The 27,164-nt window shown below is 44.2% G+C and overlaps 1 protein-coding gene and 1 long non-coding RNA gene across 2 annotated transcripts in view; one reads left to right on the top strand and one right to left on the bottom strand.

Moving 5' to 3' along the window:
* Positions 1-27,164, top strand: part of LOC310826891 — a 155,493-nt gene that overhangs the window by 36,806 nt on the left and 91,523 nt on the right. The window lies entirely within an intron of this gene.
* APLNR (apelin receptor) lies at positions 15,584-18,546 on the bottom strand. The gene has a single exon (XM_083701271.1). It carries the CDS (start codon positions 16,982-16,984, stop codon positions 15,866-15,868), a length of 1,119 nt encoding a protein of 372 aa, XP_083557397.1. The 5' UTR covers positions 16,985-18,546; the 3' UTR covers positions 15,584-15,865.

Below are 27,164 nucleotides of genomic sequence, written 5' to 3'. Positions count from 1 at the left end.
AAGGCTTGAAACATTGCTTGTAATGAACCTTTTACGGGGATTTTGCTGTTGCTGTTGTTCATTTGTTTAATACAGATTAACTGCAGCACTTCCCTCCTCCTATTTTTGGGTCATGCTCAAGCACAGCAACACTTTTAAAAAGCTACTTAGCCCTCCTGTATTGAAGTCTGTGTCAAGAGCTAATTATCACCATGTACATCTACATTCTTTGTTTCCGCCAGCTTTCAGCATATGTGTGAAAATGGGAGTCAACTTGCCAAGGCATAAATGGTTGCTAGGGGAGGTGTGAGCTCTTTCCAGACTCAGCTTTGGGCGGGCAAGGAGGAATGGCGCCTGATGAGTGTTACTTGAAATATCCCAGTCATTGCAATTTTGATAGCTTGGGTGAGCAACTTCAGGTTCTACATACACACCATACATTTAAAGTGTGTGCGCACACACACACACACACACACATATCCTGGGAACTGTAGTTTGCTAAAGGTGCTGGGAATTGTAGCACTGTGCAGACTACAGTTCCCTACATTCTTGCAGGGAGGTGCTTTAAACGTGCTTTAAATGTATGGTGTTCACACAACCAGAAGCCAGTAGGGCAGTGTCTCTCGTGTGTATGTGTGTGTGTGTGTGTGCTGCAATATTTTTGCTAATACAATCTGTACATTTGTGAGGTTCCTTTCATTCCTTTTCCTCATCTAAGCATGTTATCCAAGGATACCATCACAAGGCATTCAGCATTATTGAGCATTGAAGGCAAGGCCTTTTTAGTGGTGGCAACACAGCTGTGAAACACTCTTTCAGTGAAGATCCATCAGGAGGCCTCTTGAAGCTCAAGTCAGCAAAAATGGGAAAGTCTTACTTTCTACAGCCTTTCTACAGTGTTTGGTAGTACTGTATTCATTAGCTATAGCAAGAGAACCAGGGAAAGCGAGAATCTAATAACTATTCATTATACACAAAGGTCACTATCCAAACTGCAACAGCCTTTTTATTCCAGGAACAACCATTTTGTGACAATGTGATTTGGAGAGGAGAAATGGCTAAGGAGGGTGTTGTTAAATACTTCGTAGTAATCTGATCATTCTTGGGATAAATTAAAACCCCATATTATTTGGAGCTGGAGAAAGAGTCCTTCTAGTCAATTTCAGTTTCTGTCTACTGTGGTTCCAACAATGAACAGCCCATTTCTGCGGGCTATGAAAAATAAAATAAGAATAAGTTTAAGTTATATAACCAGTATTACTGTACAAAAACCTTCTTCCATATCACCCCATATTAAACAAATGTTCTTAATTAAGCAAGTATTCAAGGTTCTGTTGTGTGTAGGCTCTAAGAATGCATTTCACCAAACTGCAAACAGTCCATTTTTTAAGGTGGATTTGTTACATGCTAGGGCAAGAGAGCACTTTAATCCACCTTAACCGTGCAAACCTAAAACTGTATATATGTGCTTGAATCCCTGCCACAATACAGACAGTTATGCTTTAGTCTCATTCAGATCAATAGAGTAAATTAGTCATGACAAAAGTAAGTCTTATTGATCACAATGGGTCTAAAGTGTGGCCAACTTAATATGCGTTCAATCTATTTTTTTCTACACAAATGAATACCTGTACCTCTCCCAGGGATTTTCTACTCTCTGTCCCCTTGCCATGCCTCAGGATGTTGTCACCTTTCTTATTGCCTTCAGACATTTTGCTGAATGTTGCTGCTTCCTCCCCACTTTGCCCCACTCCTCTTCTTGAGGCAATGTGCAGGTTTAAAGTCTCTGCTTCCTCTCATGTTGCTTAAATTCTCTCTTCTGGTGACTCCATTCAGGCCATTTCCCTCCTTGAGAGGAAATGGAAAATGAAGAGGCTGCGTGACAAATCTAATAGATGGCACTCTGGACTGAAAACAACAGCAGCCCACATCCCTTATCTCCACTCCTGAAAGGAAATAGCCGACAAGCTTCTTTCTCCCCCTCTTTTGCTTTCATTCTTCAGTGAGACACTTTGTTCATGGTCTTTCAACAGTTTCGTAAATTCCAGAAGATGGCAGATGAAAAGAGGTACATTTCTTTGACACTATGTCATTCAATATTGAGCGGTAGTGGAGAAAATGAGTGGGGAAAGTCACTTCCACCACCACTGCTTCCTCTTAGAGCAACATGCGTGCAAAAAGTATTGCAGTGAGTAGAGAGTCAGGCTGCATATACAAATTTCATTCTCTATAAGGCCACCATATGTCCAGAATTTCCTGGACATAGCCGGTATTCGACTCTCATAAACAGCGCCCGAGCAAAAATCGCTAAAATGTCCAGGAAAAACCCATGTCAGAAGTGTAGGTTTTATTCTGGCAATTTTTTAATTTTATTTTTTAAAGAAAGCTCAAAAACTCTTTTTTCTTTCTTTCTTTTTTTAGATTTTTCAAAAAAAAAAAAGGCTCAACAACTTTTGTGTCAGGATTTTCACTTTTTGAAATATGGCAACTCTACCATAGGAATTGTACCTTGATTTTCGAACAGAATGCGTTCCAGAAGTCCATCCGACTTCCAAAACATTCAGAAACCAAGGCACGGCTTCTGATTGGCTTCTGATTGCACAGGCGTGCCGGAAACAATAGCAAAAACCACACTGGATGTCCAGCTTCCCAAAAAAAGTTCGAAAACCGGAACCCTCACTTTCTGGTTTTGATCATTTTGGGAGCCAAAACATACGAGTACCAGGGCATTCAACAACCAAGGTACGACTGTACTGTAAGTTAATTTAAGAAGCTGTATTCTTATTGGAAGCCAGAAAACACCTGAGTCTTTATTACAGCCCCACAGTTTTCATACAGTATGATTACAATACCTGATGATGATGATGATGATGAAGAAGAAGAAGCATCTTGAAGCAATTTCACCATACAATAAAACCATATACAAAATCATTGCACACATTAAAATAGTTAAAACAATTTCTTATATAAAAACAGGCAAAACTAATACACACACGCACACACACACACTCAAAACAGATACTGACTGAGGTACACTTGTTGACAGAAGAAAGACTTGGACAGATGCTGAAAAGACAGTAGAGAAGATTGACATGAAGAGAGGGAGTTCCCAAAGTTAGATGCCACCACCCTAAAGGCCTGACTGTGTAGAAAGGAATTCCTGATGAGATAATATCTTTATATGGTATCCTGCAGAGCACAGTAGGGATGGGGATCTGGTGGTGACAACAGTCCCTGGAATACCAAAGCTCATTTTCAGCTGATTGCTTGCTATCACACTTTTCCTCCTCATCTAATGATAGATCTGATAACCAGGGAAGTGACTATTTGCATCAGCATTAGGGCACAGGACTCCACCCACCTCAGGGTTCTATCCACTTTAATTCATATTTTATTTTCGCCATTACTGCCAAAAGTAGTGGGGTCATGGTGGGCAGAAAAATTGGCTTATTGGGTGGAGTTCAAGCCCCAGAACTGGGCATTAGTCACTCCTGGTATGGAATTAGTCCTCAGGTCGCCTCTTGTATCCAAGTTCAGAAACTTAAAAACAAAGCAATCTACTGCACCCTTCCTTTAGCTTTGTTTTTATTTTAATACTTGTTAGATCATGAGACAAATTAATCCCACTAGAGTTATGAATTTGGCACAAGGTGCAAAATTATGAGATCACCGTGATAAGAAAAGTCACACAAACAAGACTGAACAAAAGAAATCTTGCCAGCAGTATCAGCCCTGCATCCTTCCCAGATCTGAGCCAAGAGTCAAGAAATATAATTAGAAAATATGCATAGAGACAGAAAGGATAAAGACAGAAAGAGTCCTTGGCTTCTGGTTGGAGGTCGGACCCTCATTTTGCAGTGTTAGGAGGGGTGAATGTGCAGAGCGTCTGCATGAAAGTAAATTGGGTGCAATTATGTCACAGTTCAGCTTTGAGTTTGAGGCTACAATCTGAAGAATTTGTTGGTGTCCGATCGTTCTTGCTGGAAAACCAAAACAACAACTACATAGCCCCTAGCTGCACATTGTGGGTGTTAAGAGCTTTCACTACAGTACTTCTGAGGGCTGTTCAAGAACCTAGATTGCAGTAAGAGCAGCAAGGATAAATTAGATGACCCCAGTGCTTTTTTTCAAAAAAAAAATGTTTAAGAGGTACTCTCATTTTGACTCAAGAAAATCACCATTATATAGTTCAAATTGGGGGAAAATAAACACAGTAAATGGACAAAAGTACAAAGATTCACAAAAGTTTTGGGCATGGGTAGGCAAATTAAGGCCCAGAGGGCGGATCTGGCCCAATCGCCTTCTAAATCCGGTCCGCAGACGGTCCAGGAATCAGCATGTTTTTACATGAGTAGAATGTGTGCTTTTATTTAAAATGTATCTCCGGGTTATTTGTGGGGCATAGGAATTCGTTCATTATTTTTTTCAAAATATAGTCCGGCCCCCCACAAGGTCTGAGGAGCAGTGGACAGACCCCTGCTGAAAAAGTTTGCTGGCCCCTGGTTTAGGGGTATGTGTACTCCTGCGTCTCCCCAGAAAAAGAAGCACTGGATGACCCTAAGTAGATAACACCAAGCTGCAGGCTAGTTCAGCCCCCTGTATAATGAGAGGATAATAATACTAGACTGTGTTACAAGGGGCAGTATGGTGTAGTGGTGCGTGTTGGACTAGGACCTGGGAGACCAGGATTCATTTCATCACTGGGCCCTGAAGCTCACTGCATGCACATGGGCCAATCACAAATCTCTTAACCTACCCTACCACACAGGGTTGTTGCGGGGATGAAATGGGTTTCTTGGGGGGAGAGGTAAGAATATACTGTAAATGGAATAATAAATGAAAATTAAAAATAAGCTACTCTTGGGTAGCCACCACTACTCACCACAAATATGGACTGTATTGGATTGGCATTAGCATGGATTACTGTGTTTAATAATAATAACCTTTTCCCCTGCACAATAAGACCTGCATGTGAAAAAAGTATGCAGTCCCTGCCTTGACATTTGTTTCCTGTGGAAGCACAGGATGATGTGCTGCTGCCAAACCACAGCTATGATCAAGTCCAGCATTTCTCCATTGCCTGACACATTTAACCCTGCTCATAAAAGACAAAAATAAAAAAGGCATCCAATGTAGTAAGGAAGTCTCATTTCCAAACAAAGGGATAGTCTGGACTCCAGGCATTTTCCGAGTCCATGCACGGAGAAGTTGAAAGAGCTGGAGGGCCTAGGACTTGCCTCAGGCTGAATTTCTACACAATCTTGACTTCCAAGCTTTTCTATCTATCTCAGCAAGCAGCCTGGTCTACTCTAGCTTATTTTAAGCCTGTGTTAGCCAGCACTGAATTTAGGTTGGTTGAGCCATGCAGTATCTATTCGGAAAACACCCAGGAAATTGTGATTGCTCAGCTCTGTAGGTAAAGGTAAAGGGACCCCTGATCATTAGGTCCAGTCGTGACCGACTCTGGGGTTGCTCATCTCATAAAGCTCATCTTGCTTTATTGGCCGAGGGAGCCGGTGTACATCTTCCGGGGCACATGGCCAGTATGACTAAGCCACTTCCGGCGAACCAGAGCAGCGCACGGAAATGCCGTTTACCTTCCCACCAGAGCAGTACCTATTTATCTGCTTTCATTTTGATGTGCTTTTGAACTGCTAGGTTGGCAGGAGCAGGAACCAAGCAATGGGAGCTCATCCTGTCGCGGTGATTCGAACTGCTGACCTTCTGATCAGCAAGTCCTAGGCTCTGTGGTTTAACCCACAGTGCCACCCGCGTCCGTAAAATTCAGCAAGCCTCAGAGACCCCCAAATGAATTCTGGTATTTGCCCTTCATAGCTCCCATGACTTGGTCAAAGCAGGCTGCCCTTGTACCTTCTCCCTCAAATCACCACTTCTCTGGCCTGTTCCACCTGGTACAATGGTGGTGGTGGTGGAGGCTGTGTACCACAGTGACCGAGTTGAGTGGCTTTTTTGGTCATAGGATCTCAGCTGTATTACTTGGGAGAAAGTCCCATTGAATTCAGTAGGGCTTACTCCCCGGTAAACAATGCGCAAGTAGGATCAGGCTATAGGACTGAGTTCATAAGAGACACAAGCTGAGATGCCAACTGGGCCTCTGGGTAGCCCATGTGGGTGGTTGTCAGCAGTTTTAGATTGAACTAGTAAGCAGGCTTCTTTGGCCCAGCTGCTGTCCTCCTCAGCACCTTGGCTGCTAGGTGAAGGATTCTCCTTGCCATCAGTACCATAGAGGCTGGGAATAGACACCCAGCCTCGGAAGCAGCTCCATGTAGGAGTCAAAAGAAGTCTGCCGAAGTTTCTTTAGCTTAATTTGGGGGAGGGAAGGAGACATTTCCCTCAGAGACAAGTGCACTTACAGCTGCTGCACTCTGAAACAACACTATCCCTCCCACGAGGGCTGCCTCACACAGGAACACAGGGAGGGCGAAGTGGGCGGCTGTTTGAGCATGCAACTCCCTCACAGTGTCAGCCTATTCTTTTCTGTCAGCAATGGCCGTGAGAGGGGTGACTGAAGAAAATGGTTCTTTGCTGTGGACTGCTGCCCTGCTGGTAAGCGGAAGACCTTAGACCCGGAGCATTGTCCATCAACGCCTAAATAGACTTCAAAACAGTCTTTATTTCCACCCCCCACCCCCGGTGCTGTTGGCCTGCTTAGATCAATAAGCTGGCCTGAGGTACTTCTGAGGTCTTCTTAATTGCCTTATTAGGTGTCAGTAGGATGTGTTTTTTCCTTTTGCCAAATGCTATCTTTAGTATGATTTCCATAAGCAACTGTCAAGTGTTTGCTGTTTTGCTTGCGTGCAAAAAAAAAAAAAAGCAGCACCTCAATTAACCCAGCTGTAGCCTTCAAACTTTTCTTCAGATAAGAAGCAAACAGCAAACAAACACTCCCACAAGCCCAGCTTTTATATGTGTGGGCAGTAATTGCCTGACTAGCCTCATGGGGGCATGTTGAGGTTTCATCTAAACATATATTTGCAAGCAGGATCAGGTGAACTGGCATCTATTCTTGTTCCTTACCAGTCATTCTTTTTGCCCCACATTCCTACTCCACACAACAAGGGGGCGAAGTGAGGATGGGGCAGTTCTAAGGGGTTGTCAATGTGGTGTCCATGGGGACACATGTGCTCACGGAGGCCATCTTTGCTGTCCCCAGGGTACACCCCTCCCCTCACTGAAATTGGAAATTTGGAAGAATCATTCTGTGGTAACCCATAGAAGAGGCTGTTGTGCTGCAGTGGTGGGTGGGTGGTGCCCACAAAAGTTTCTCATATTTGCAAATCTGACCACAGGCCCAATAAGGTTGGTGACCACTTGCTCTACACTTTTCACATGGGGCATGGGGCTAGTCTTCTGTGGTCGACCATTCAGTCAAAGCGATTTATCACACAGAGCAGGAATTTGGTACCACAAGATGTGATGATGCCACCACATTAGACAGCTTTCAAACAGGATCGGACAAACTCATGGAGGATAAGGTTATCAATGGGTATTGGACAGGATAACTATCTGCTACCTTCAGAATCAAAAGCAGTCTTCCCTGGGTTACCAGTCAGAGCAGCAGGAGAGGGCTATTGCCCTCATGTTTTGCCTGTGGGCTTCCCATAGACATCTGGTCAAAGACCATTTTGGGAAACACAATATTGGCTAGGCAGGTCTTCGGTCTGATAATGTAGAGGGGGTTTCTCATGTTCCTATGAAGGAGTTTTATTGATAATGGCTTATCCAGTCTCTGTCCCTCAACTACTCCCACTCTAAAATGGGAAACAGAGTGAAGGCAGCTGACTATTTGCCAAATTGGGGTGTGGGGGGGAGATGATAGGCACTGAACCACAAAGTAAGTCAAAGACACAGGGAGTGAGCCCAGATTAAAACCAATGGAAAATATGAGGAACCAAGTATAGTCAGTTATACAACTAGGGAAGAAAAATGGGGTTTTGGACCAAAGTTCACAGTATGAAAGACAGTTATTACAGAACAAGGACAACCTATAGTCTAAAATATATCAGTTACTGCTAGAATGGGAAACAAAGGATGAGCAAGTTAAAGCTTCAATGACACACTGGGCAATGGATAAAGGGCATAACATAAATCTAAATCTTTGGGAGAAACTCGGGAAGAACGATTTGAAATTTACTGCATGCAACGCTCTGAAAGAGAATCACATGAAAATGATCCATAGATGGTATTAAGCAATCTGAGTAGATTGCTTAAGATGTATAAAGTAGAATCAGATTTGTGTTGGAATTGTAAAGAAACGGAGGAAACCTTTTTTCATATGCGGTGAGCATGTAAAAAGGTTAAAGAGTATTGGGGAAAGAGTACTGGTCATCACTGTCAAATGGAAAGTTTTGTTTGTTTGGTTGGTTGGTTGGTTGGTTGGTTGGTTTTCCCCAACCCCAGTTAACTTATACACTACTTTTCAGCCAAAAGCCCCCCCAGCAGTGAACTGCACAGCAAAGTGCCATAAACCAACCAGCAAGGTTAGCCTCCCTAAACAAAAGGATTAAATGTACTATTCGATGTAAATATGTAGTTAAATAGTTATCTATAATTCAAGAGGTCACATAAGCACTGAGGTAAATTGCCTTTTTGATGAACAGTCATCTGGCTTAATCCCAGCCACCCAGAGAATGCGGAATTACGTGGCCTGGTACCCACAAGTGCACTTGTTGGCTTCTGAAAATCCCAGGAGTGGCTATTTTGGCTAGTACGCTGCCTTTTAGAATAAGCCCTGTCTCTTGTTACTAGAATCAAAGTGAGAAAACCAGGATAAACATTTTATTATTTTGCACTGATTCACATGGTATCCCCTCCCTCGCCCCCAAACCCACCACCACCATTAAAGATACTTCATATTGCCACTCTTCATATTGCCACTTCATAAGGCCACTCTGCACGTGAAGTCTAATCTTGGCATCTGTTTCAGTCAGAGAAAAGGGAATTAAGGCCTTGCCATGAAATTTTCTGACAAACTCTGTCACCAGGGATTCCCAAACTGGTGTGTGGGCCACAAGCTTCATTCAGGTGGTCCTTGACATTTCTGTGGATTTGGGACTGAAGATGGGAGATGGTGGGATGGGAACTGGGAGCCACTGCCTAACTACTTAGCAGTTCAGGTTTAACAAAGTCTATTTTATTTAATTTGCGAATGCTGAAGCTTTGGGCGGGAACTTTGCCTTGATCTAGCAGTTCAGATTTTAAAACCTTTGTTTTATTTTAAGGAGAGACTATTATACAACATGCTGGCTCTGCTTTGATCTAATTGCCAGGGACGCAGTTAACAGAACTCCAGGAAGAAATTAACATTTTGCAACACTTGAAGTGGAAACTAAACAGAAGGAAGGCAAAGTAAACAGATCCAATTTCAGGGACATGGGGAAGTAAATCAACCTTTAAAAAAAACAAAAAAAACCTCACTAATCCACCACTCAAAGTGATCGTGTTGGTAGTTTTGGTACACTTAGGGAATGCTTGGCTGCAACTTTATACCCATTAAAATTTCAAGATGCAGCCCAGAATCCGTGCCTGTCCCGAAGCAGCAAGAGAGGGATGAAAGAGTCACTGTGCCATCCCAACGCTGTTCCTTCATTATTACTGCTGTTCTCACTTCTCATACACTGTAGAGAACTCCAGGTTTACCCTCAAATCAATGGGTGTCACACCTTTTGTAGTCTTTCATTTCTTCTTCCTAGACATTCGTAAATATTACCTCCACCTCTCTTGCCTCTTCTATAACAGCATTTCAAAACTAAACATATCCATTTCCCTCGACCATTATTCATTTAACTTGTGCACCAAACCTGGAGTTTATTCACTTATTTTTGCTCTTGATGCAGCTAGCCATTCACAGGCAGAATTCACTTAGCAAGTTCCATCAGCCGAAGCCCCTCTCCTCCCCAACCACCCTCCCAAATTGTCTCTGCTTTTCTCTATCTGTAGTTGACTTGATAGGGTCCTGATGACAAATGTATCACAGAGCTGCCAGCTAGAGGTTTAGCACCATTTGCCCCTCTTTATTTTTAGGACAGGGAGACTACAAAGGAAGAGCTGAAATAATTAGATGGATTTGTTGGGTGAGAAGAAATGGATGGAACAGCAGAGGACTTTTGAGAGCCAGTTCACACAAACATGCACATCACTGGCTGAGCGGCTTCTGAATGTGTCAACTGCTTGTTTCCATAGGTGAAACAAGCACTCTTCAGGTGGTGGGAAAGTTCTTCCATTGATGGCTGACCTGATGCAGCTGTTTCACACAAGCAAAGCATCAACAGTGGATTCAGTTATTATGCCTGTGTGAAGTCGTGCAGGCTAGAGAGAAGTGAAACAGCTGCATATCCTCCGCTGTTTGATAGTGGCATTGGTAATTTGCTTACGGTCATTTTGTATGTCCACGTTGCTGTTCGCCTTGCTCCCAGTTTGGGAAAAGAGTAAATCTGGGAGACCATGTAACTCACCAGGTGATCTTGGGCCTGCCTCTCAGCCTCACCCACCTCGCAGGGGTGTTGTGGAGATTAAATGTGGAACTGGAGAGCCATGTGCATTGTGCAACACCTTGAGCTCATTGGAGAAAAAGGTGGGATAGACGTGCCATAAATAATAAAGAATAAATCTTTCCCATAGGAGCATCCATGTGCTTTCTCCAAGAAATATATAGCCCAGCCTGCACATTCCTTCCTGGCCCTAATACTCAACAGAAAGCAGAAGCTGTCGTCAGGGTGATGTGCCCAAGGCATGTGGGATGTCAGGATAGTATTGGTATAAAAGCAGCTTGCGAAGATTGGACTCACATAGGCCAGGGGAGCTTGGTAAAACAGCATGTGCACTGATGCTACTGTATCAATTATTTGGTCACTTTAGTGTTATGGTGAAGCAATCAAGTAAGTCAGATTCATCATCATCTGTTGAACACAAAGCACAGGAAGCTGCCTGCTACTGACTCTGATCATTGGTCTATCCAGAGCAGTTCTATTGACACTGAGTGGCAGCAGCTCTCCAGAATTTCAGGCAGGTGTCTCTCCCAACCCTACCTGGAGATGCTGAGGACTGAAGCTGTGAGCTGCATCCCCAATCTACCGTTCTAACCTACTGGTGTGCCTGCTCCAAAGAATTTTTGAGAAGCTCTGTTAATTGTGTCTTATGACACATAAAGTACCATTTTAGATTTAGATTTAACCAACATACCCACTTTAATTAGCACACATCTCACTCCCAAAATAAGTTTTATACTTAAAATAATTGTGGTAGCAAAGTTCTGAAAAGGGGGGAGCATGGTGGCAGTAAAGATAGATACAGTTACAATGCATTTCCATGCATCTCTGCTCAGAAGAGAGCCCCACGGAGTTTGATGTAAGTGGATGTAGGGTCACAGCCCTCTCCATCAGCTAGCTGGACAGCAGGAATAGGGGAGAGCCCAGCAATGAAAGAATGAGAAGGCTTCCACTTGTCCCATGATTTCTAGGCATGAGTCCAAATTGTTTTCTGCTTGTCCCAGTGCTTTACCAGGGAAAACCTGCTCTTTAGTGTTAAATCAGAGCAAACATCAAAACCTGATTGATGTTTGCTTTGATTCAGCACTAAAGAGCGAGTTTTCTTGGGAGAGGTCTGTGGGATAAGCAGACATCATTGTCTGCCCTAGGAGACATCATTGGTGTTTGTGACTGATGAAAAGCATAATGGTGAAGAGTAAGAGAGAGTGGCACTCTTTGGGAATCTGAAAGTGGAAAGTTCAAGAATTCTGTGGTGAAGACACTGGGGCGTCTAGCAGTTATTTGCACTAAGGCATCAGTTTTTATCTCTTTTTGCATTTTGAATGTTTGGTTTCTCTTGCATCTGGCTCCAGCAAGGAATCTGGTGGCAGAGCAAACTAGATTGTTTGAGCTGGGGCTTTGTCTGGGAACATTGCTCTCTGAAGCTTTCTGCTATGTTTCTGCAGTGGGAGGGAGCAAAGAGGGCAATGCCACCATGGATGGGCAAGTCTTCCCCTAAAGCATCCAAAGGAGAGGTGTCCATATGGACACCTGGGTGGTTCCAGATACAATAGGCAAGCACCAACATGATCCATAGGCACTAAACACCAGAGCCAGTGCCTTCACTATATATGTAAGTTGAGCAATTAATTTACATAACAACCAGACATTAAGCACATTTACCAGGCCTTATGGAGAATATGCACATAAAAGGCAACTGTGCACATTTCCCAGTCAATGTACATAATCTCCAGCAAGCCTTAGGTAATGTCCATATCTCAGCCGAATGTTGTATATTCTCCAGACATTAGGAGATAATCTCCAACAGGCCATATCTTGACTGCATTTTGTATGTTCTCTGGGCAATATGCATAGTCTCCAAGAACCTCCCCCCGCACCATCTCCTGTTTAGAACTGTGCAATCTGCACCCACCCCTGTTACCTTTTGACCCTCTTAACCCCCCATGAAATACCCTCCCAATGTTCAGCTGAGGAACAGGAAGAAAGGTGAGACCCCATATTATTAACTTTTTTTCTGCAGTCTATTCCCCTTTTCACCACTCTCAGCTGTTCTCCAGTCAGCTGAGCAGCACAGGGAGCATCCCAGGAAGAGGAAAGCTTTAAATCCTGCCCCCCAGTGCTACAATCAAGCATGAGATCAATCATAATAAAATTCAAAGAGGAATTTTAACCAGATTGCCCTCTCCTATTCTCCTTTCCGCAGTCTTTTCAAGGCTTTAAGACAAGGGCATTGACAGCTCAGAAACACATCACATATGCATAATCCAAATTAGGGTGTGCACTTTCTCTGTCCAAGGAGAAAGAAGCTGACACACACAAAGCCCTTTTAGACATTAGCCAAAATCAAGTGGGAAAGCTTGTTCTGGATTGCGTGCTTTTCAGGTTGCAGCTGGGGGTGGGGTTTCATGTTTAAATCCACCTATCTAAAACTTTCTCTTCATCTTAAAAACTAACATACCATGGAGAATTGTTCAACCTCATATTTTCCCTGAAATGCTACCTTTCTATATCCGGGGAGTTTTTTAAACATGAATCTCCCACCTGCACCCTGAAATGGTACAATTCAGGGAAAGTTCTATCGCTTGGTTCTGTTAAATGCATCACAACCTCAGTCAGCAGCACGTCCTCTCCAGAACGAGAGCCATCTGCACATCTATTTTTACCACTGGGAGAGAGATTCCCCTCCCCCACCCTGCCCCAGGAAGACAGCAAAGATGTAGATGTCATACATTTTAAGATTCTTTAATTCAACAATAGAACATTACACTCTCAGGTGGGAAATGAATTTGGATTAGGCAGGATAAAAAAAATAATGATGATGAATACTTTTGTTTCAATAGGATCTATACAAAAACATTTGCATTTTCCAGTTCGCTATTCTTTATTCAAGCAGAGTATTTGATTGCTAAAAGCCGCTTTCCAGTCTGCAGCACTTGCTAAAATTTTAAAAGGTCAGCAGAAATCTTATACAAGAAAAGTTTAGGAAATTAAACATGAGTCATTTTTAAAATAATCATTCAGATATAAAAAATATAGCAAGTGAGAGATTCAAACTTTTTTTTTTTGCAATTTTGTCCTAGGGTCTCTAGATTAATAAGAACAGAGAATGCATTTTTAAGGTCATTTCATACATAAACCTTTTGCCAACAGACAACAGACAAATTCCTCAAGGTTTGTTCATAGCTTGCAGAGAGCACAGTTACAAGCTTTCTCTACACTCTTGCAAGTCTTTGTGCAAAAGAGTGTAACTATCTGATATGTACAGCTCCACTATATGTGTAGACAGGTACACAGACTGCACACTCCTTGAATGCAACATGTGAACATGCCTATAATAGTGTTCTGGAGCATTTTGCTGCATGGCTCAATATATTAAACTGGAGAATGAACAGAAGGAAATTATCAGAAAGTTGCCATTTGGTCCCAACCCCCTTAAAAGGGAGCTCATATGCAATATTAACTGCATTTTGCCATTTCTGTTCATATTGCCTGCAAAAGGGGGGGGTCTGTACACATTCTGGGAGAAACCAGCTCCCAGTGAATTGTGGGGAAAGAGGGGGATTATACCATAAAAAACTGAAAACCCAAGAAGTCACTCCTACTAAACCATCCATAATTGTGTGTGTGTGAGGAAGGGGAGATAGTTTCTCACACCTCACATCTTTCCTTCACATCTTGTGGCAGGAAATAAAGTGGGAGGGGGTGTTAAGGGACAGGAAAAGAGGGAGAAGAACAAAGGGAAGGACAGCCTGGTATCTGTTCTCGGTGCATCTCATAAGGCACATTTCAACTACAGTGGTACCTCGGGTTAAGTATGGTACTTAATTCATTCTGGAGGTCCATTCTTAACCTGAAACTGTTCTTACCCTGAAGCAACACTTTAGTTTATGGGGTCTCCTGCTGCCGCCGCACTGCCGGAGCAAAATTCTTAACCCGAGGTAATATTTCTGGGTTAGCGGATTCAGTAACCTGAACCTTATGTAACCTGAAGCGTATGTAACCTGAGGTACCACTGTACAGGGAGCAGGCCGGAGACCTCTGTCCATGGTGCCAGTCCTAGTGCTGGATCTTAAAAAGGATACATTCCTTGAGCTGTGGTCATTTTGCTCCAGCGGAGGTCTAGAACAACTGGGAGCTGTAAATCGATCACATCCCCAAGTGTCTCCTGACAAGAAGAATGAATTGGGTGGGTGGGGAAACCTGAGCAGAGGCAGGGAATCCTGACCATAGGCTGGCTCAGACAACAGCAGCAGCAAAAATAAAAATAAAAAATAACAAGAGCCAGCTACAGATAATAAGTTATTACTCCCAGGTTTGTTGTTACTTAGGGTGTGTGGGGCAGAATGAATTCTGACATTGCTGCATTGCAGGGGGTTGGACTAGATGACCCTTGGGGTCCCTTCCAACTCTACAATTTTATGGTTCTATAACCAGGGGAGGGCGGGATTCACCATAAGCTAAAAATCCTTACCCAAGGTTGCAATCCTATGCTGCTTACTTGAAAGTAAGCCCAGTGGAACCCAGTGGGACACACTGGATGATCCTGTCCTGATTTAATTGGAAATGAGTCCCGTCAATTTCATGCGCATGGGATTGCTGCCTTTCTAGAATGCCCAGGATTTGCCTAGAAGTTATAGGCTGACTCCTCGGTTATCAAACAATCTGTGCAACCCCAGTTATGCCTGCTCAGAAGTCTGAGTTCAAGGGGACTCGTTCCCAACTATGTGTGCGTGGGATTGCAGACTTTGCTTGCCTCCTAAGACAGTGGGTCACCTCTTAAGGAACTCATCCCTGTTCCCTCTTTCCTGCTGCCGTGCTACTGGAATGTCAAGTAACACAAATTAAGGCAGATTTATCATTGCACCATATCCCCGTGCCAATAAAAAGCACAGATGTGCAGAGGGGGGGACAGAAGCAAAACTGTATTGAAAGTGCTATGGGGCAGGAGACAGACCCAGTGCCTAGCAGAGTTATGTTTCAGCAGCACGGCCTGTATTTTTTGCTCCAGAACAGCTGGCAGAGCTCCTAATTGTTCCTTGGGAGCTTAGCTCATCCCATCACTGCAGGATATTCCATCCTAAGAAGAGGTCATGTTGGACCACATCTCCCATCACCCCTGACCTTTGGGCCATGATGGGAGGTGGAGTCCAGCAACAATTGAAGACCACCAATTTTTCCAGCTCTGGTTTAGGGGACGAGGTGGTGGGCAGAGAAAGACAAAGAAAGGCAGAATGGGGTGTAAGTCAGAAGGGGTAAGGGAACCCTGAAAAAGAAAATAGCATTAGAAAGGAAGGGCCCACAGAAGAGGGTGGAAGAGAGGAAAACAGAGCCCCTTATCTCCAAAGTCCTTTACATGTGTGTGTGGCATAGTCCAGCTTTTATCCCTGGAGCAGAGTCTCCTGGCTGTCAGGGCACTGCTTCTCCCTCTGTGCATCTGCTCCTTTCCCCAGATGGTTCTGGCTGTGGCCGGAGGAGTAGCTGGCTGACTTGTCCCCGCCAGATCCTGCCAAATGCCCTGGGCTGCAGCAGAGGACGGCGACACAGGCTTGTCGGAAGCGGGGGTCAAAGAAGGCGTAGAGGAAAGGATTGAGGCAGCTGTTGATGTAGGCCAAGCAGCTGCTGTACGGGTGGAGGTTGCTGAGGAAGGCGTGGAAGCCACAAGACAAGGGCATCACCCCCCAGTCCATCAGCATGTAGATGGTCTTCACAAAGTGGAAGGGCAGCCAGCAAACGGCGAAGGTGGCCACCAGGACAATGATGATGGTCAGCAGGCGCTTCCGCTTCCTCAGCGCTTCGGTGCGCTCCTTTCGGAAGTGGCTGGCAATGGTGCGGGCAATGAAGAAGTAGCAGGTCAGCATGATGGCAAAGGGAAGCACAAAGCCCAGGAGGGTGGAAGACAAGCCCAGCCCTGCTTCCCAGACCTGCTCGGTCTCATCGGTGGCCACGCTGGAGAAATTCATGTAACACGTCACTTTGTCTGTCCCGCTGAAGACGGTGGTGCTCCGGAAGATCATGGCTGGCAAGGCTAGGAGGACTGCCATGGCCCAGAGGGTTAGGGTCACCAAAAGCCCACTGACCTTGGACCTCAGCTTGGCATTTGCGATGGGGCGGACGATGGCCAGGTAGCGGTCAAAGCTGAGCCCTGTGAGGCAGAAGACACTGGCGTACATGTTGACAAAGACCAGGTAGCTGCTGAGCTTGCAGGCAAAAGAGCCAAAGGGCCAGTCGTAGTCCAGGATGACGTAGGTAGCCCAAAGTGGCAAGGTGACCACAAAGGTGAGGTCGGCCACTGCCAGGTTGGCAATGAACGTGTCTGCAGACCGCCGTTTCTCCTGGCCTCCGCAGAAAATGGTCCATAGCACCAGGCCGTTGCCGGTGGTGCCTAGAAAGAAAACCAGCAAGTAGATGGAGGGGATCAGGATCCTGGATGAACTCCAGTCCTCGTAGTCACACTCCAGAATGCCTGGGTAGCTGTCAGTATCGTTGCTGGACTCCATGCCTGCTCAAGAAGGAGAAGGTGGAAGAGGCCTCTCTTCCAATCTTGTAGAATCCTTCACCAATTTGGATCCACTCTGTACAAGTTCCTTCCTTGTTGCAAGGAGGAAAAAGTCCCAGGGTCTCAGCTCATTTGCCTCTCCTGCACCTCCTTATCACAGCTTTAGGCAGATCTGGCCAGGGGCTTGCTCAGCCTGTGTGTCATCTCCTCCCCACTCTCACACACACACTCAGGAGGCTGCAGTTCCTTCCTTGAGATTTGTCTTAAAATCCAGGCAACCCAGCCCCCTTTCCCACCCCTCCCTTTGCTTTCACTCAACATCCTTATGTGAATTGGACGACTTGACCCCCTGCAGTGCTGGGCAGCTCCATCTGTCATTTGTATCCACCCACTTGCAAACAAACCATACACATCCTCTCATCCTAAACTCTCCGGAGCAAAACAAAAAGAAGAAAGAAGGGGGGTGGAATGCAGCTGAAGTCCAACCAGAGATGCTGGTGGGTGCGGGTGGAAGGAAGGCTCACTGCCCCAGTTCACAAACGCCTTGCTAACCTGATCTAATTTGTCTGTCAGTTTCATCATGAGCCTCTCTTAGTTTTAAGAGCAGTGCAACATGGAACAAAAGAGTGCCCAAAGCAAAGAAAGCATCCACTTAAGTCAATCCTACTTAGATGCAGCAATGCTGTATTTATTTTGAGTGGCATTTGTTCATGTAAATAGGTTTGGTGGGGTCGAGGATAGTGTCACGAGTGAGCTTGGCGGATGCAAAACCAATCTGAATTTTAAATAGGTTCTGCTTGGTCCTTGGGAAGGATGGAGATAAGCTGGAGACAAAATGCAGATGCTGCTTATTCTTCCAGCAACATCTCAAGCCTAACTGTGGCTGGTCCCAAAGATGAGAAAAAGAAGGCTTGGTGTGTGCAGAGTATACGAGATGCATTTCCAAGCTTTAAGGAGGGGTGGGATTTACAGGGGGCCCAAACATTTGAAGAGCGTCATTGATCTAGGAACTCTCTCCCCACAGTCTAGGGCAAGGATAGGGAACCTGTGCTGGCCCATGTTGTTGGACACAATCTCCCAAGAACCCTTGCCAAAATGACCAGAGGTTGGCCGCCACTCCTCTGGACTAAACAGATTTACCTGTTCTGCACCTCTGAGATCAATAATGGCACCTTTTTATTTTTTAAAAAAATAATCCAAATAGCTTTTTATTTTTAAAAAAACACCATTGCTGCAATCTTGAATTAGAACTTTGAAATCCAGATCTTTTCTATTTTTCCAAACAAAATAATTTACCTGAAACTGGCTGTAACTGATGTGGGCAGCAGTCCTTGCCATCTCCGGCATCAGTCATTTAATGCAGTAAAGTTTTCCCGCAGCAACATATGTGAGTGGCATATGTATGTTGCATGTGCTACTAAGGAATCCAAAATGAAGTTTGTTAACTAAATGGTGATTCCAACCAGACACTACCCAGGAGGAGATGCATAGGAGAAAGAACGATGGTCTCTAGAGCCTGCTAACTCGCTTTCTAATATGAGGCTGCAGAGTAAAATATTTATAGGACCGCAAGTCTCATAAAATGGCAATGTCCTCATACTTATAGGGACGCGGGTGGCACTGTGGGTTAAACCACAGAGCCTAGGACTTGCTGATCAGAAGGTCGGCAGTTCGAATCACCATGACGGGGTGAGCTCCCATTGCACAGTCCCAGCTCCTGCCAACCTAGCAGTTCAAAAGCACGTCATAGTGCAGGTAGATAAATAGGTACCACTTCGGGGGGGGAGGTAAACGGCGTTTCCGTGCGCTGCTCTGGTTCGCCAGAAGCAACTTAGCCATGCTGGCCACATGACCCGGAAGCTGTACGCCGGCTCCCTCGGCCAATAAAGCAAGATGAGTGCTGCAACCCCAGAGTCGGCCATGACTGGACCTAATGGTCAGGGATCCCTTTACCTTTTACTTCATACTTAGGGTAAAAACCAAAACAGAAATTCCATGTGTTGATTGGAAACAAACTGACTTACAAACCTTTGATTGAGATGGATACAAATATGGAGAATCTGGAAGAGCTTTGAGAAAGAGTTGCAGGAAACCCTATCAGACTCAGCCCCTGAAATGGTACCTCTGACCTCTACTTGCCAAAAGGTCATATAAAAAGTCTACTCTGAAGACTAATTTGAACCCAGGTCACAGGAGATCTCAGGACAAGACCAGACCCTCTTTGCTAATAGTCAACAGCAGCTACAATCAGTTTCTTTGAAGTGTCTACAGTAGTGCCATTTCTTATTGGATTTTATCTGCATTCCCAAGAACATCTGGCTTATTGTACTAAAAAATGGCTTTTGTGCTGACCAGAATGCCATGCCTTATGGTCACGTATGGCTTTGGTGTTTGATCTCTCTCTGATCATTTTATCTGCTCTTTGTGTTTTGCTGGTCTGCCTGATAACTACTGATATCTGTCCTAGTCAGCCCCAGTTCTCTTATGTTTATAGTGCATGCGTTGTGATACCATCAGTATAACAAGACAGCCTCTATGCTGTTTAGGCTTAAATTTTCCTCCCTGAAATGCTGGACTTCTCAATTGCTTAAGAAAACTAGGAAAGAAGTGTACTTTGATCTAGTTAAACAGACCCTGAATGCTTACACTATCTTGACTGTGATTTGCCTGCCTTCAAGGACTTCAGGGTGGTATACAAATCTTCTCCCCACCCACCTCCATTTTATTCTTACAACAATCCTGCAAGGTAGGGTATGGTGACAAGTCTAAGGTGAGCATCATAACTAAGTGGGGGATTTGAACTTTGGTCTCCCCAGTCTTCATCCAACCAATGCAACACACTGCCCCTCTCATTGTTTCACTCTGGAAGGATTAACAACAGATATCTGCTCAGGTCTACAGATGGGAAATTAAAAACAAGAAAGCATGTCTGGCTTAGTCAAGGGAGCAATTTCCCCAAATCATGCAAACCATTTGTTGAAAAGTAGAAAATCATAGTGAGCATGTGTGGTACTGATGTAGCAGGCCAGCTTCGATGATCATTAAATGATCAAATACCATTCTTGTTTTGGAAAACGTTCAGTCTAGATCCTTTTGCCAATGGGTAGCCCATCTCATTCTCCTCTTCACATACCAGGGAATAAGCATGATGTCATGGTTAGTGGGAGATCCAAGTCTCCAACTGCAATAATATTTAAGAGTTATTTAGCACAACTGAATCATACACCTTTTTTCAGTAATTCCGAAGCATACAAGGTAGGTCAGAATCATTAGCCCTGTATGGCAGATGGCCAAGTGGCTGAGCCTATCAGTTTGCCTAAGGCTAACTAAGTAGTGAGTTCATAGCAAAAGGTGACATTTGAACCAGAGACTTCCTGGTTCACTGTTCACGACCCCCTTCCAACATTATCAAAACCACTAGATGAACTTGGGTATCAGTATATTATGGTGTGATCCTATACTAGCATCAAAAGAAGCCTCATTGAGTGCAATGAATCTTATTCCCAGGTAAGTGGGCACAGTGACTGTAGATCACTAGGTAGCCCTTGGGAACATCATCATTTCTAGAAAACATATCCACTTCATGTGAGGAACTAGCCAAAAATGGCAAGCCTCTCTTTTGCCTAATTTGAAATGAGAACACGATTTAGAATAGACCTCGGTATGTGTGCTTCAGGGGACGCAGGTGGCGCTGTGGGTTAAAGCCTCAGCGCCTAGGACTTGCCGATCGAAAGGTCGGCGGTTCGAATCCCTGCGGCGGGGTGCGCTCCCGCTGCCCGGTCCCAGCGCCTGCCAACCTAGCAGTTCGAAAGCACCTCCGGGTGCAAGTAGATAAATAGAGACCGCTTACCAGCGGGAAGGTAAACGGCGTTTCCGTGTGCGGCTCTGGCTCTGGCCAGAGCAGCGATGTCACGCTGGCCACGTGACCCGGAAGTGTCTCCGGACAGCGCTGGCCCCTGGCCTCTTAAGTGAGATGGGCGCACAACCCCAGAGTCTGTCAAGACTGGCCCGTACGGGCAGGGGTACCTTTACCTTTACCTTTTATGTGTGCTTCATGAGCTAAGATCTACAATTCTATGGCAGGTAAGCTATATATTGTGAAATACTTCTTCAGAAATGCTAAGGCATTAGGGGTTGTTTCACCCATGAATGAATTTCCACGGAGGACATTATGAAACTCTCACATGGAGTGGGTCACATGTGACAAACACATGGGCTTGCACATGTACACACATCCATATTCGTTGTGTAGGAAAGCCAGTTTAGGTGATAAAGCCCTCAATATAATGTTTTAAAACACGCAGGCAACTAACTGAAAGCACTGTTTTCACTAGCCTTCCAAAAGTTTGGGACTACAACCACCAGCCCAGTCAGCATGAACATTTTGTTTTAAGTGGCACATAGATCACATCAGGGTAGCCTGTCTCTTGATGGAAAGGACATTGATCCCAGTGCTTCTGGGTCTATACTGCTTCCATATTGCATAAGAACATAGGTGCCTGATGGTAAGACAGAGGGTTTATTTAATCCAGCATCCCATTTTCCACAGTGGCCAATCAAATGCTTCTGTGAAGCCCCCAAGCAAGACACGAGAGCAACAGCCATCTCCCATTCATGCCCACCATCTTAAGTTCAATAAGTATATTTTGACCTTGGAAGTTCTAAACGCGTTCTACATAAAGACTACAATCTGCTATGCTCCATCACCAGCCTCAAGGTTAAAAAAATTTGAGAGATTTCATGTTCCAGCATTTCTCAGAGTCACTCCATACAATCTAATGGACTTTTATCTCCTGAAATTCAGAGGCTTCTCCTAGTCAGGGCATGTCTTGGGAGTCAAGGAGGCTGGAGGAAGAGCTGTGCAGGTGAAAACAATCCCATCCTATTTTAAAGAGGTTAAAGATGTGTCATAATCACGTCTGACGCTTGAGCTATTCAAAGAGACACGTGGAACAGACCTTGACTTCAGTTCCTGTACCAGAAACAGGATTATTCCGAGAATCTTACAAACAGCATTTTTTCACCCCTAAATTGCTATTTTAAGCCTGTGATAAACAGGTAGGGTAGAACAGCAATTTGATCAGCAAAGAGCAGTTTTGTAAAGGTGCCAAAATTTCAGAAACCTCCTGAGTCATTACAATGTTACAGTCTAAATAGACTCCAGCAGATCTTTCTTTAACCCAATTGCTTAATTTTAAAAACACAAGAACTTCAGCTAAAAAAATAGAATATGACTGAATTATCAGTCATTTACATATATGCTATGTGAAAAATCCTCAAAACAGCTATTTAGGCCAGCGATGAGGAACCTATGGCCCTCCAGAATGTTGCTGGAATAAAATTCCCATCATTCCTGATCACTGATGGGAGATGGAATCTAAAAACATCTGGACAATCACTGGTTCCCCACCCCAGCAAGGGACATCTTTCTTTCTGCCTCCAAGATTAAAAAGCATATTGGGGTGATATTTTGAGCTGGGAAATTGCCAGAATAAAAATGGTTAAGCACCCTTCCATCTGTCTTTCTCGCACCCCACCTTGTAGCCTGCCCAGACCAAGTTTGGCTTTTAAAAACAATAATGAATGGAGAGGACTAAAACTGTTGCTGCCACATCACGTGTAGTTTGGAGCTGAATGTTGGAAGACCCAGGACAGACAAAAGGAAAGACATCTTCACATATTGGATTCACTTCCACAAGTAATGGTGGCTACCAACTTGGATGGCTTTAAAAGGCTAACAAGGGCTACTAGCCATGGTGGCAATGTTCTACCTCGACTAAAGGAGGCCACAAGTTTCTGAATACCAGTTGCTGGAAACCAGAGAGGATGCTCTTGTGCTCAGGTCCTGCTTGCAGGGTTCCCAAAGGCATCTGGTTGGCCACGGTGAGAACAGGATTCTAGACTGGATGGGCCACTGTGCCTGATTCTGCAGGGCTTTCCTTATGTTAGGGCTGGTCCACACTTCTGTTTGCCCCATGCTTTCAAGAGATTTTTCTTTTGTCCCACCACTTTCCCTGAGAAAACCTGCTGCTTACTGCTAAATCTGAACAAATATCCATTGCATTTTCTGCAGATTGACATTTGTTTTGATTCAATAGCAAAGATTGGGTTTTCCAGGGGAAAGCAGCAAGGCAAAAGAAAAACCTCTCAGACCCATGGCTAGAAATCATGGGACAAATGGAAGGGGAAAAAATGGAAGTGTGGAGAGAGCCAGGGGCTTGATTAAGGTCACCTAGAGAGCTTGTGGCAGAGTGCAAGATTGGTCCTGGTTCATCTAGCTCACTCTCATAGTACTGCACGTACTCCCAGACTCTGAAATATCTTTTAAATTAAGTCGATGGATGGGAGTAGGAGCTTTTCTAGGAAAACAAAAGGTGTGCATGATGTGACTTTATCATTACTATTTAATATGGGTCTGGTATTGACACGATGTCAGATGTTAGACAGCTTTGGGGAAAGCAACTCTTATTTTAAATTGCAAATTCCAGCCAGGTCTAGTCTAGAAACTGGCATTACAAATCAAGCTGAGAGAGGAAGGATTGTGAATTTGAGAGTGGCCCAGATGAAAGAGTGAGGAACAGACACAGCAAAAGGGGGTTAGACGTGACTATGCAATAAGTAAACTCAGACAGCAGCATCTCGTCTCTGGTGTTCCCTTTGATTCCATGCTGCCCAATCTCCCCCGCCATGCCCTGGTCAATTACCTTATTATTACATACAAGCAAGTACAACCAAGTAACTGCCCTCAGTTTTCCTCAGAAGGGGGGGAGGCTAGAAATACCTGGGGGTATCATATTTGAAAACTTCACCTGTTTAAAGCAGCCTTCTCCAACATGATGCCCCCAGGCATTTTGGATCACAACTGTTAGCAGCAGCCTGCATGGCCAATATTGAGGGATAATGGGAACAAGTGTTTGGTTCAACAACATCAAAAGAGGGTGGTACCTGGTTGGGTGAAGGCTGGTCCATAATAAATGCAAAGGAAGATTCAACTTCTAAGAGACTTGGCCTTTTGTAAAAACAACTCTCTTCCATCTTTGTTGGGTACACAGCTACAGTCCTACCCTCATACCATGCATTTAAAGCACCAAGACTCCTGGAAACTCAAATTTACGCCTCATAGGGCTACAGCTCCCAGCACCCTTAGTAAAATATAGTTGCCATTGGGCTTTAAATGACAGCCAGTGTGATGTAGCGGTTCAAGTCCCCACTCAGCCATGAAGCTATTTGGGGAGCCTGGGGCCAGTCACCCCAGTCTCACCTACCACCTATCCACTACCTTGAACTCTTTGAAATAAATAGAAATAAATGTTGTGTCAAAGAAACATCTTCGATTGTTGTCAGTGTTTTGATGTGCTGGGCTAGGCTAGTGAGCCAACAAGCATGTGTTACTGGCACAGAGGTACAATGCCAACCAGTTTAGCTGGAATGCTCCCTTCTCTGCAGTCAGCCCTGGAAACGTCAGCCAGGCTCCTTTCGATCGGAGATGTGTAGCAACAGCTGCAGGGGCCTCCCTCCAAAGCGCCGGCTGCCACTCGCCTGTCTATTTCCGTCACTTTTCCCTCAGTGCTGCAAGTGCTCCTGGATGTTGGAGAAGATGCCTGGCTGAGATTGGGAGGGGGGGGCAGGAAATGGAAGGGAGACAGGAAGGAAAGGACAGGAGAGCTGGGGCCAGCATACAGTAAGCAAAGTATTTATAGCGTGTCTCACTGTAACAATGAGGGGATGTGAGCAGTGGAGAATCTCTGCTTGGATGCAGATCAGCTTAAGGAGATAACAGAACTCTTTCCTCCCATCCAGAGCTGAATGACTATCCACTGTAGCCATTGCAGCACGAAGTAAATAAGGCCCCAAGCCCATTATCCTTGGAGTGCCATAGACCTTCTCGGCACAACAGATAGAATAACAGAATTTCATAGGGTCATCCAGTCCAGCCCCCTCCAATGCAGGAATCTCAGCCGAAGCATGCAGGACAGAATGGGAAGTGAAATTCCAAAGGTATGTGGTCTTGCTATTGTGAGGGGATGCTCTGCACTCCCAAGCACAGGTGAGGATTTGTGCACAGCTCTCAAAAACTGAGATACATCACTCTTCCCTATTTTGCCAGTTTGCATTCTCCACTAGATTGCTATAGTGTAGTCTCTACATAATTTTGAAAGCTAAATGAAAAGGGTCTCAACTTAGCATAGGCAAGGGAAGCTTGCTGCTTCTCATCAGCCATTTTGCACACAAAAACCATTAAGCAGTTATGACTCTGATGCAACAGACATTGTCCACCAGGAACAAGGAACCATTGACCCTCCAGATGTTGTTGGACTGCAGTTCCCATCATCCCTGGCCACTGGCCATGCTGGCTGAGACTGATGGGAGCTGGAGTCCAACAACAGTGTAAGATTATCTACACCATAATCATAATATAAATGAATGTGCTAAGTGTTCTTTAGTGTAGCGTAGCCTTATAGGCAGGAAAGGGGGAAAAATAATCTCAACATGCAATTCCAAGATTTTCCTCCCTGCCAGTTTAACAAACATGTTTTTAATTTGCACTAAAACAAATTTATGCACAATTGTATGCTTATGTCCATATGAAGCGGGAGGGGAGAATGAAACACGATGAAATGACGCTGATTGGAAACTTGGTTTTTTAATTGTTTGTTTTTATTAGCACAGACATGGTTTTTCATTTAAGCGCTCTTCTGCAAATATTTCAGTAATTAAATATAATAGCCAAAAAAAGTTTTAGAAATGCAGCTAACACAATGCTGACCAGAAACATAATAGTGACGATGTGTGGGGATATATATGTGTGGTCTTGAGCTTGCACATTTCATATGACCCTGCACGTATAAAAACTGAGCTCTTAACAAACTTTTGTTCCATTCTTTTAACAAAAAAGCCAGATTTTCTGCTGTTGGGCAGGGGGAGGGGAGAACATGGAGAGGAGGGAACACAGGACTATGATTTAATGGCATCGTATAAATACCCTGTAAAGAGTGGGTTAGTGTGACAATTGCAAAACAACAGTGGGCTTGGCAGCATCCAAGTCACAAATCCACACTGAAATGAGACAAACACCATGACATCACATCACGTCTCTCTCCTCTTCACCCCCCACTCCTTGCCAAACACAGAACACATACTTTACATAGAACAAATACTGAAAATGTGGAATGTTTGTGCAAGCCGAAAGATTTAGGAGCATCTGCAACATCTGTAGTGATGGGGAAAGCAGGGGAACATTCTCAGGCATTTTCATGCTTACCCAGGTCTGTTCAAAGATGGCAAGGAGGAAGAAAGTGAAGTATTTAAAATATTTTTCAAGCTTTATTAAGGCGATAACATTCATTTTAAAATACAGCAATTTAAGACTTAACACTCTCATTTTTCTGAAACCCTTGCAACTAACCATATCCATAAGCAGGAATACTGGAAACTTACATAAATTTGAATTTTTGCAAACATCGCATGTGCTTTCCCAAATACTTCAATAAAAATGATGTAGATTTTGAAGTGACCAAACATCTCATTCTCTTCAGCCATAAATCTTGTAGAGGCCAAGAGAGCCCAATCTTATTGTTTTCCTTACTGGCACTTCAGTACTGTAATTCTTCTTTTTCCACTTTGGTTTCCAATGAAAGTTATCGTGTTTTGACCATATTCAAGTGTGCACATGGATAGAGCTGAACCACTCTGCATACAGATAGAATTATGTTGGTGGCCCCACTCAATTTTAATCCAGTTCAGGATGCATGTGGTGAGATAATTATTTTTTTCCATCTGTGGTAGAACTGCTTTCACTCTCTTGCTGTTTCTTACTGCCTTCGCTTCTCCTGTCCATCTGTAGCAACTGAATGCACAAAGCAACAAGACATGTCTGCTGCCAGTTTACAAGGTGCCACAGTGCCCTCTGGTGGGTGCAAGACACAACAGTTTCAGGCAAATCCCGCATGTGCAATGGCATGTTTGAAAAGCAAAATAATAATAATAATTACACTATAACATTTGAAAATGGGATCAAGTTAAAGGCACTTCAAGATTGTGCTGTAGTTAAATCGAGGTGTGTAAAATCAAAAGTGTGCCTCCCTGGTAAACCTGTGTCCAAGAATGAATAAATCCTCTTTTCAGAAAATATTGTAGCTAAGCTGCTAATCTACTGTGGGCTCAAGTTCAATACTCTGTTC

The sequence above is a fragment of the Podarcis gaigeae genome (genome assembly GCF_964106915.1).
Source record: "Podarcis gaigeae genome assembly, chromosome: 1".
NCBI lineage: Eukaryota > Metazoa > Chordata > Lepidosauria > Squamata > Lacertidae > Podarcis > Podarcis gaigeae.
Note: the sequence above shows the minus strand (reverse complement) of the source record. Positions and strands in the feature narration are given on the sequence as shown.

Excerpts from the sequence above, each read along its gene's own strand:
- APLNR (XM_083701271.1), bottom strand. The coding sequence starts at position 16,984 with ATGGAGTCCAGCAACGATACTGACAGCTACCCAGGCATTCTGGAGTGT.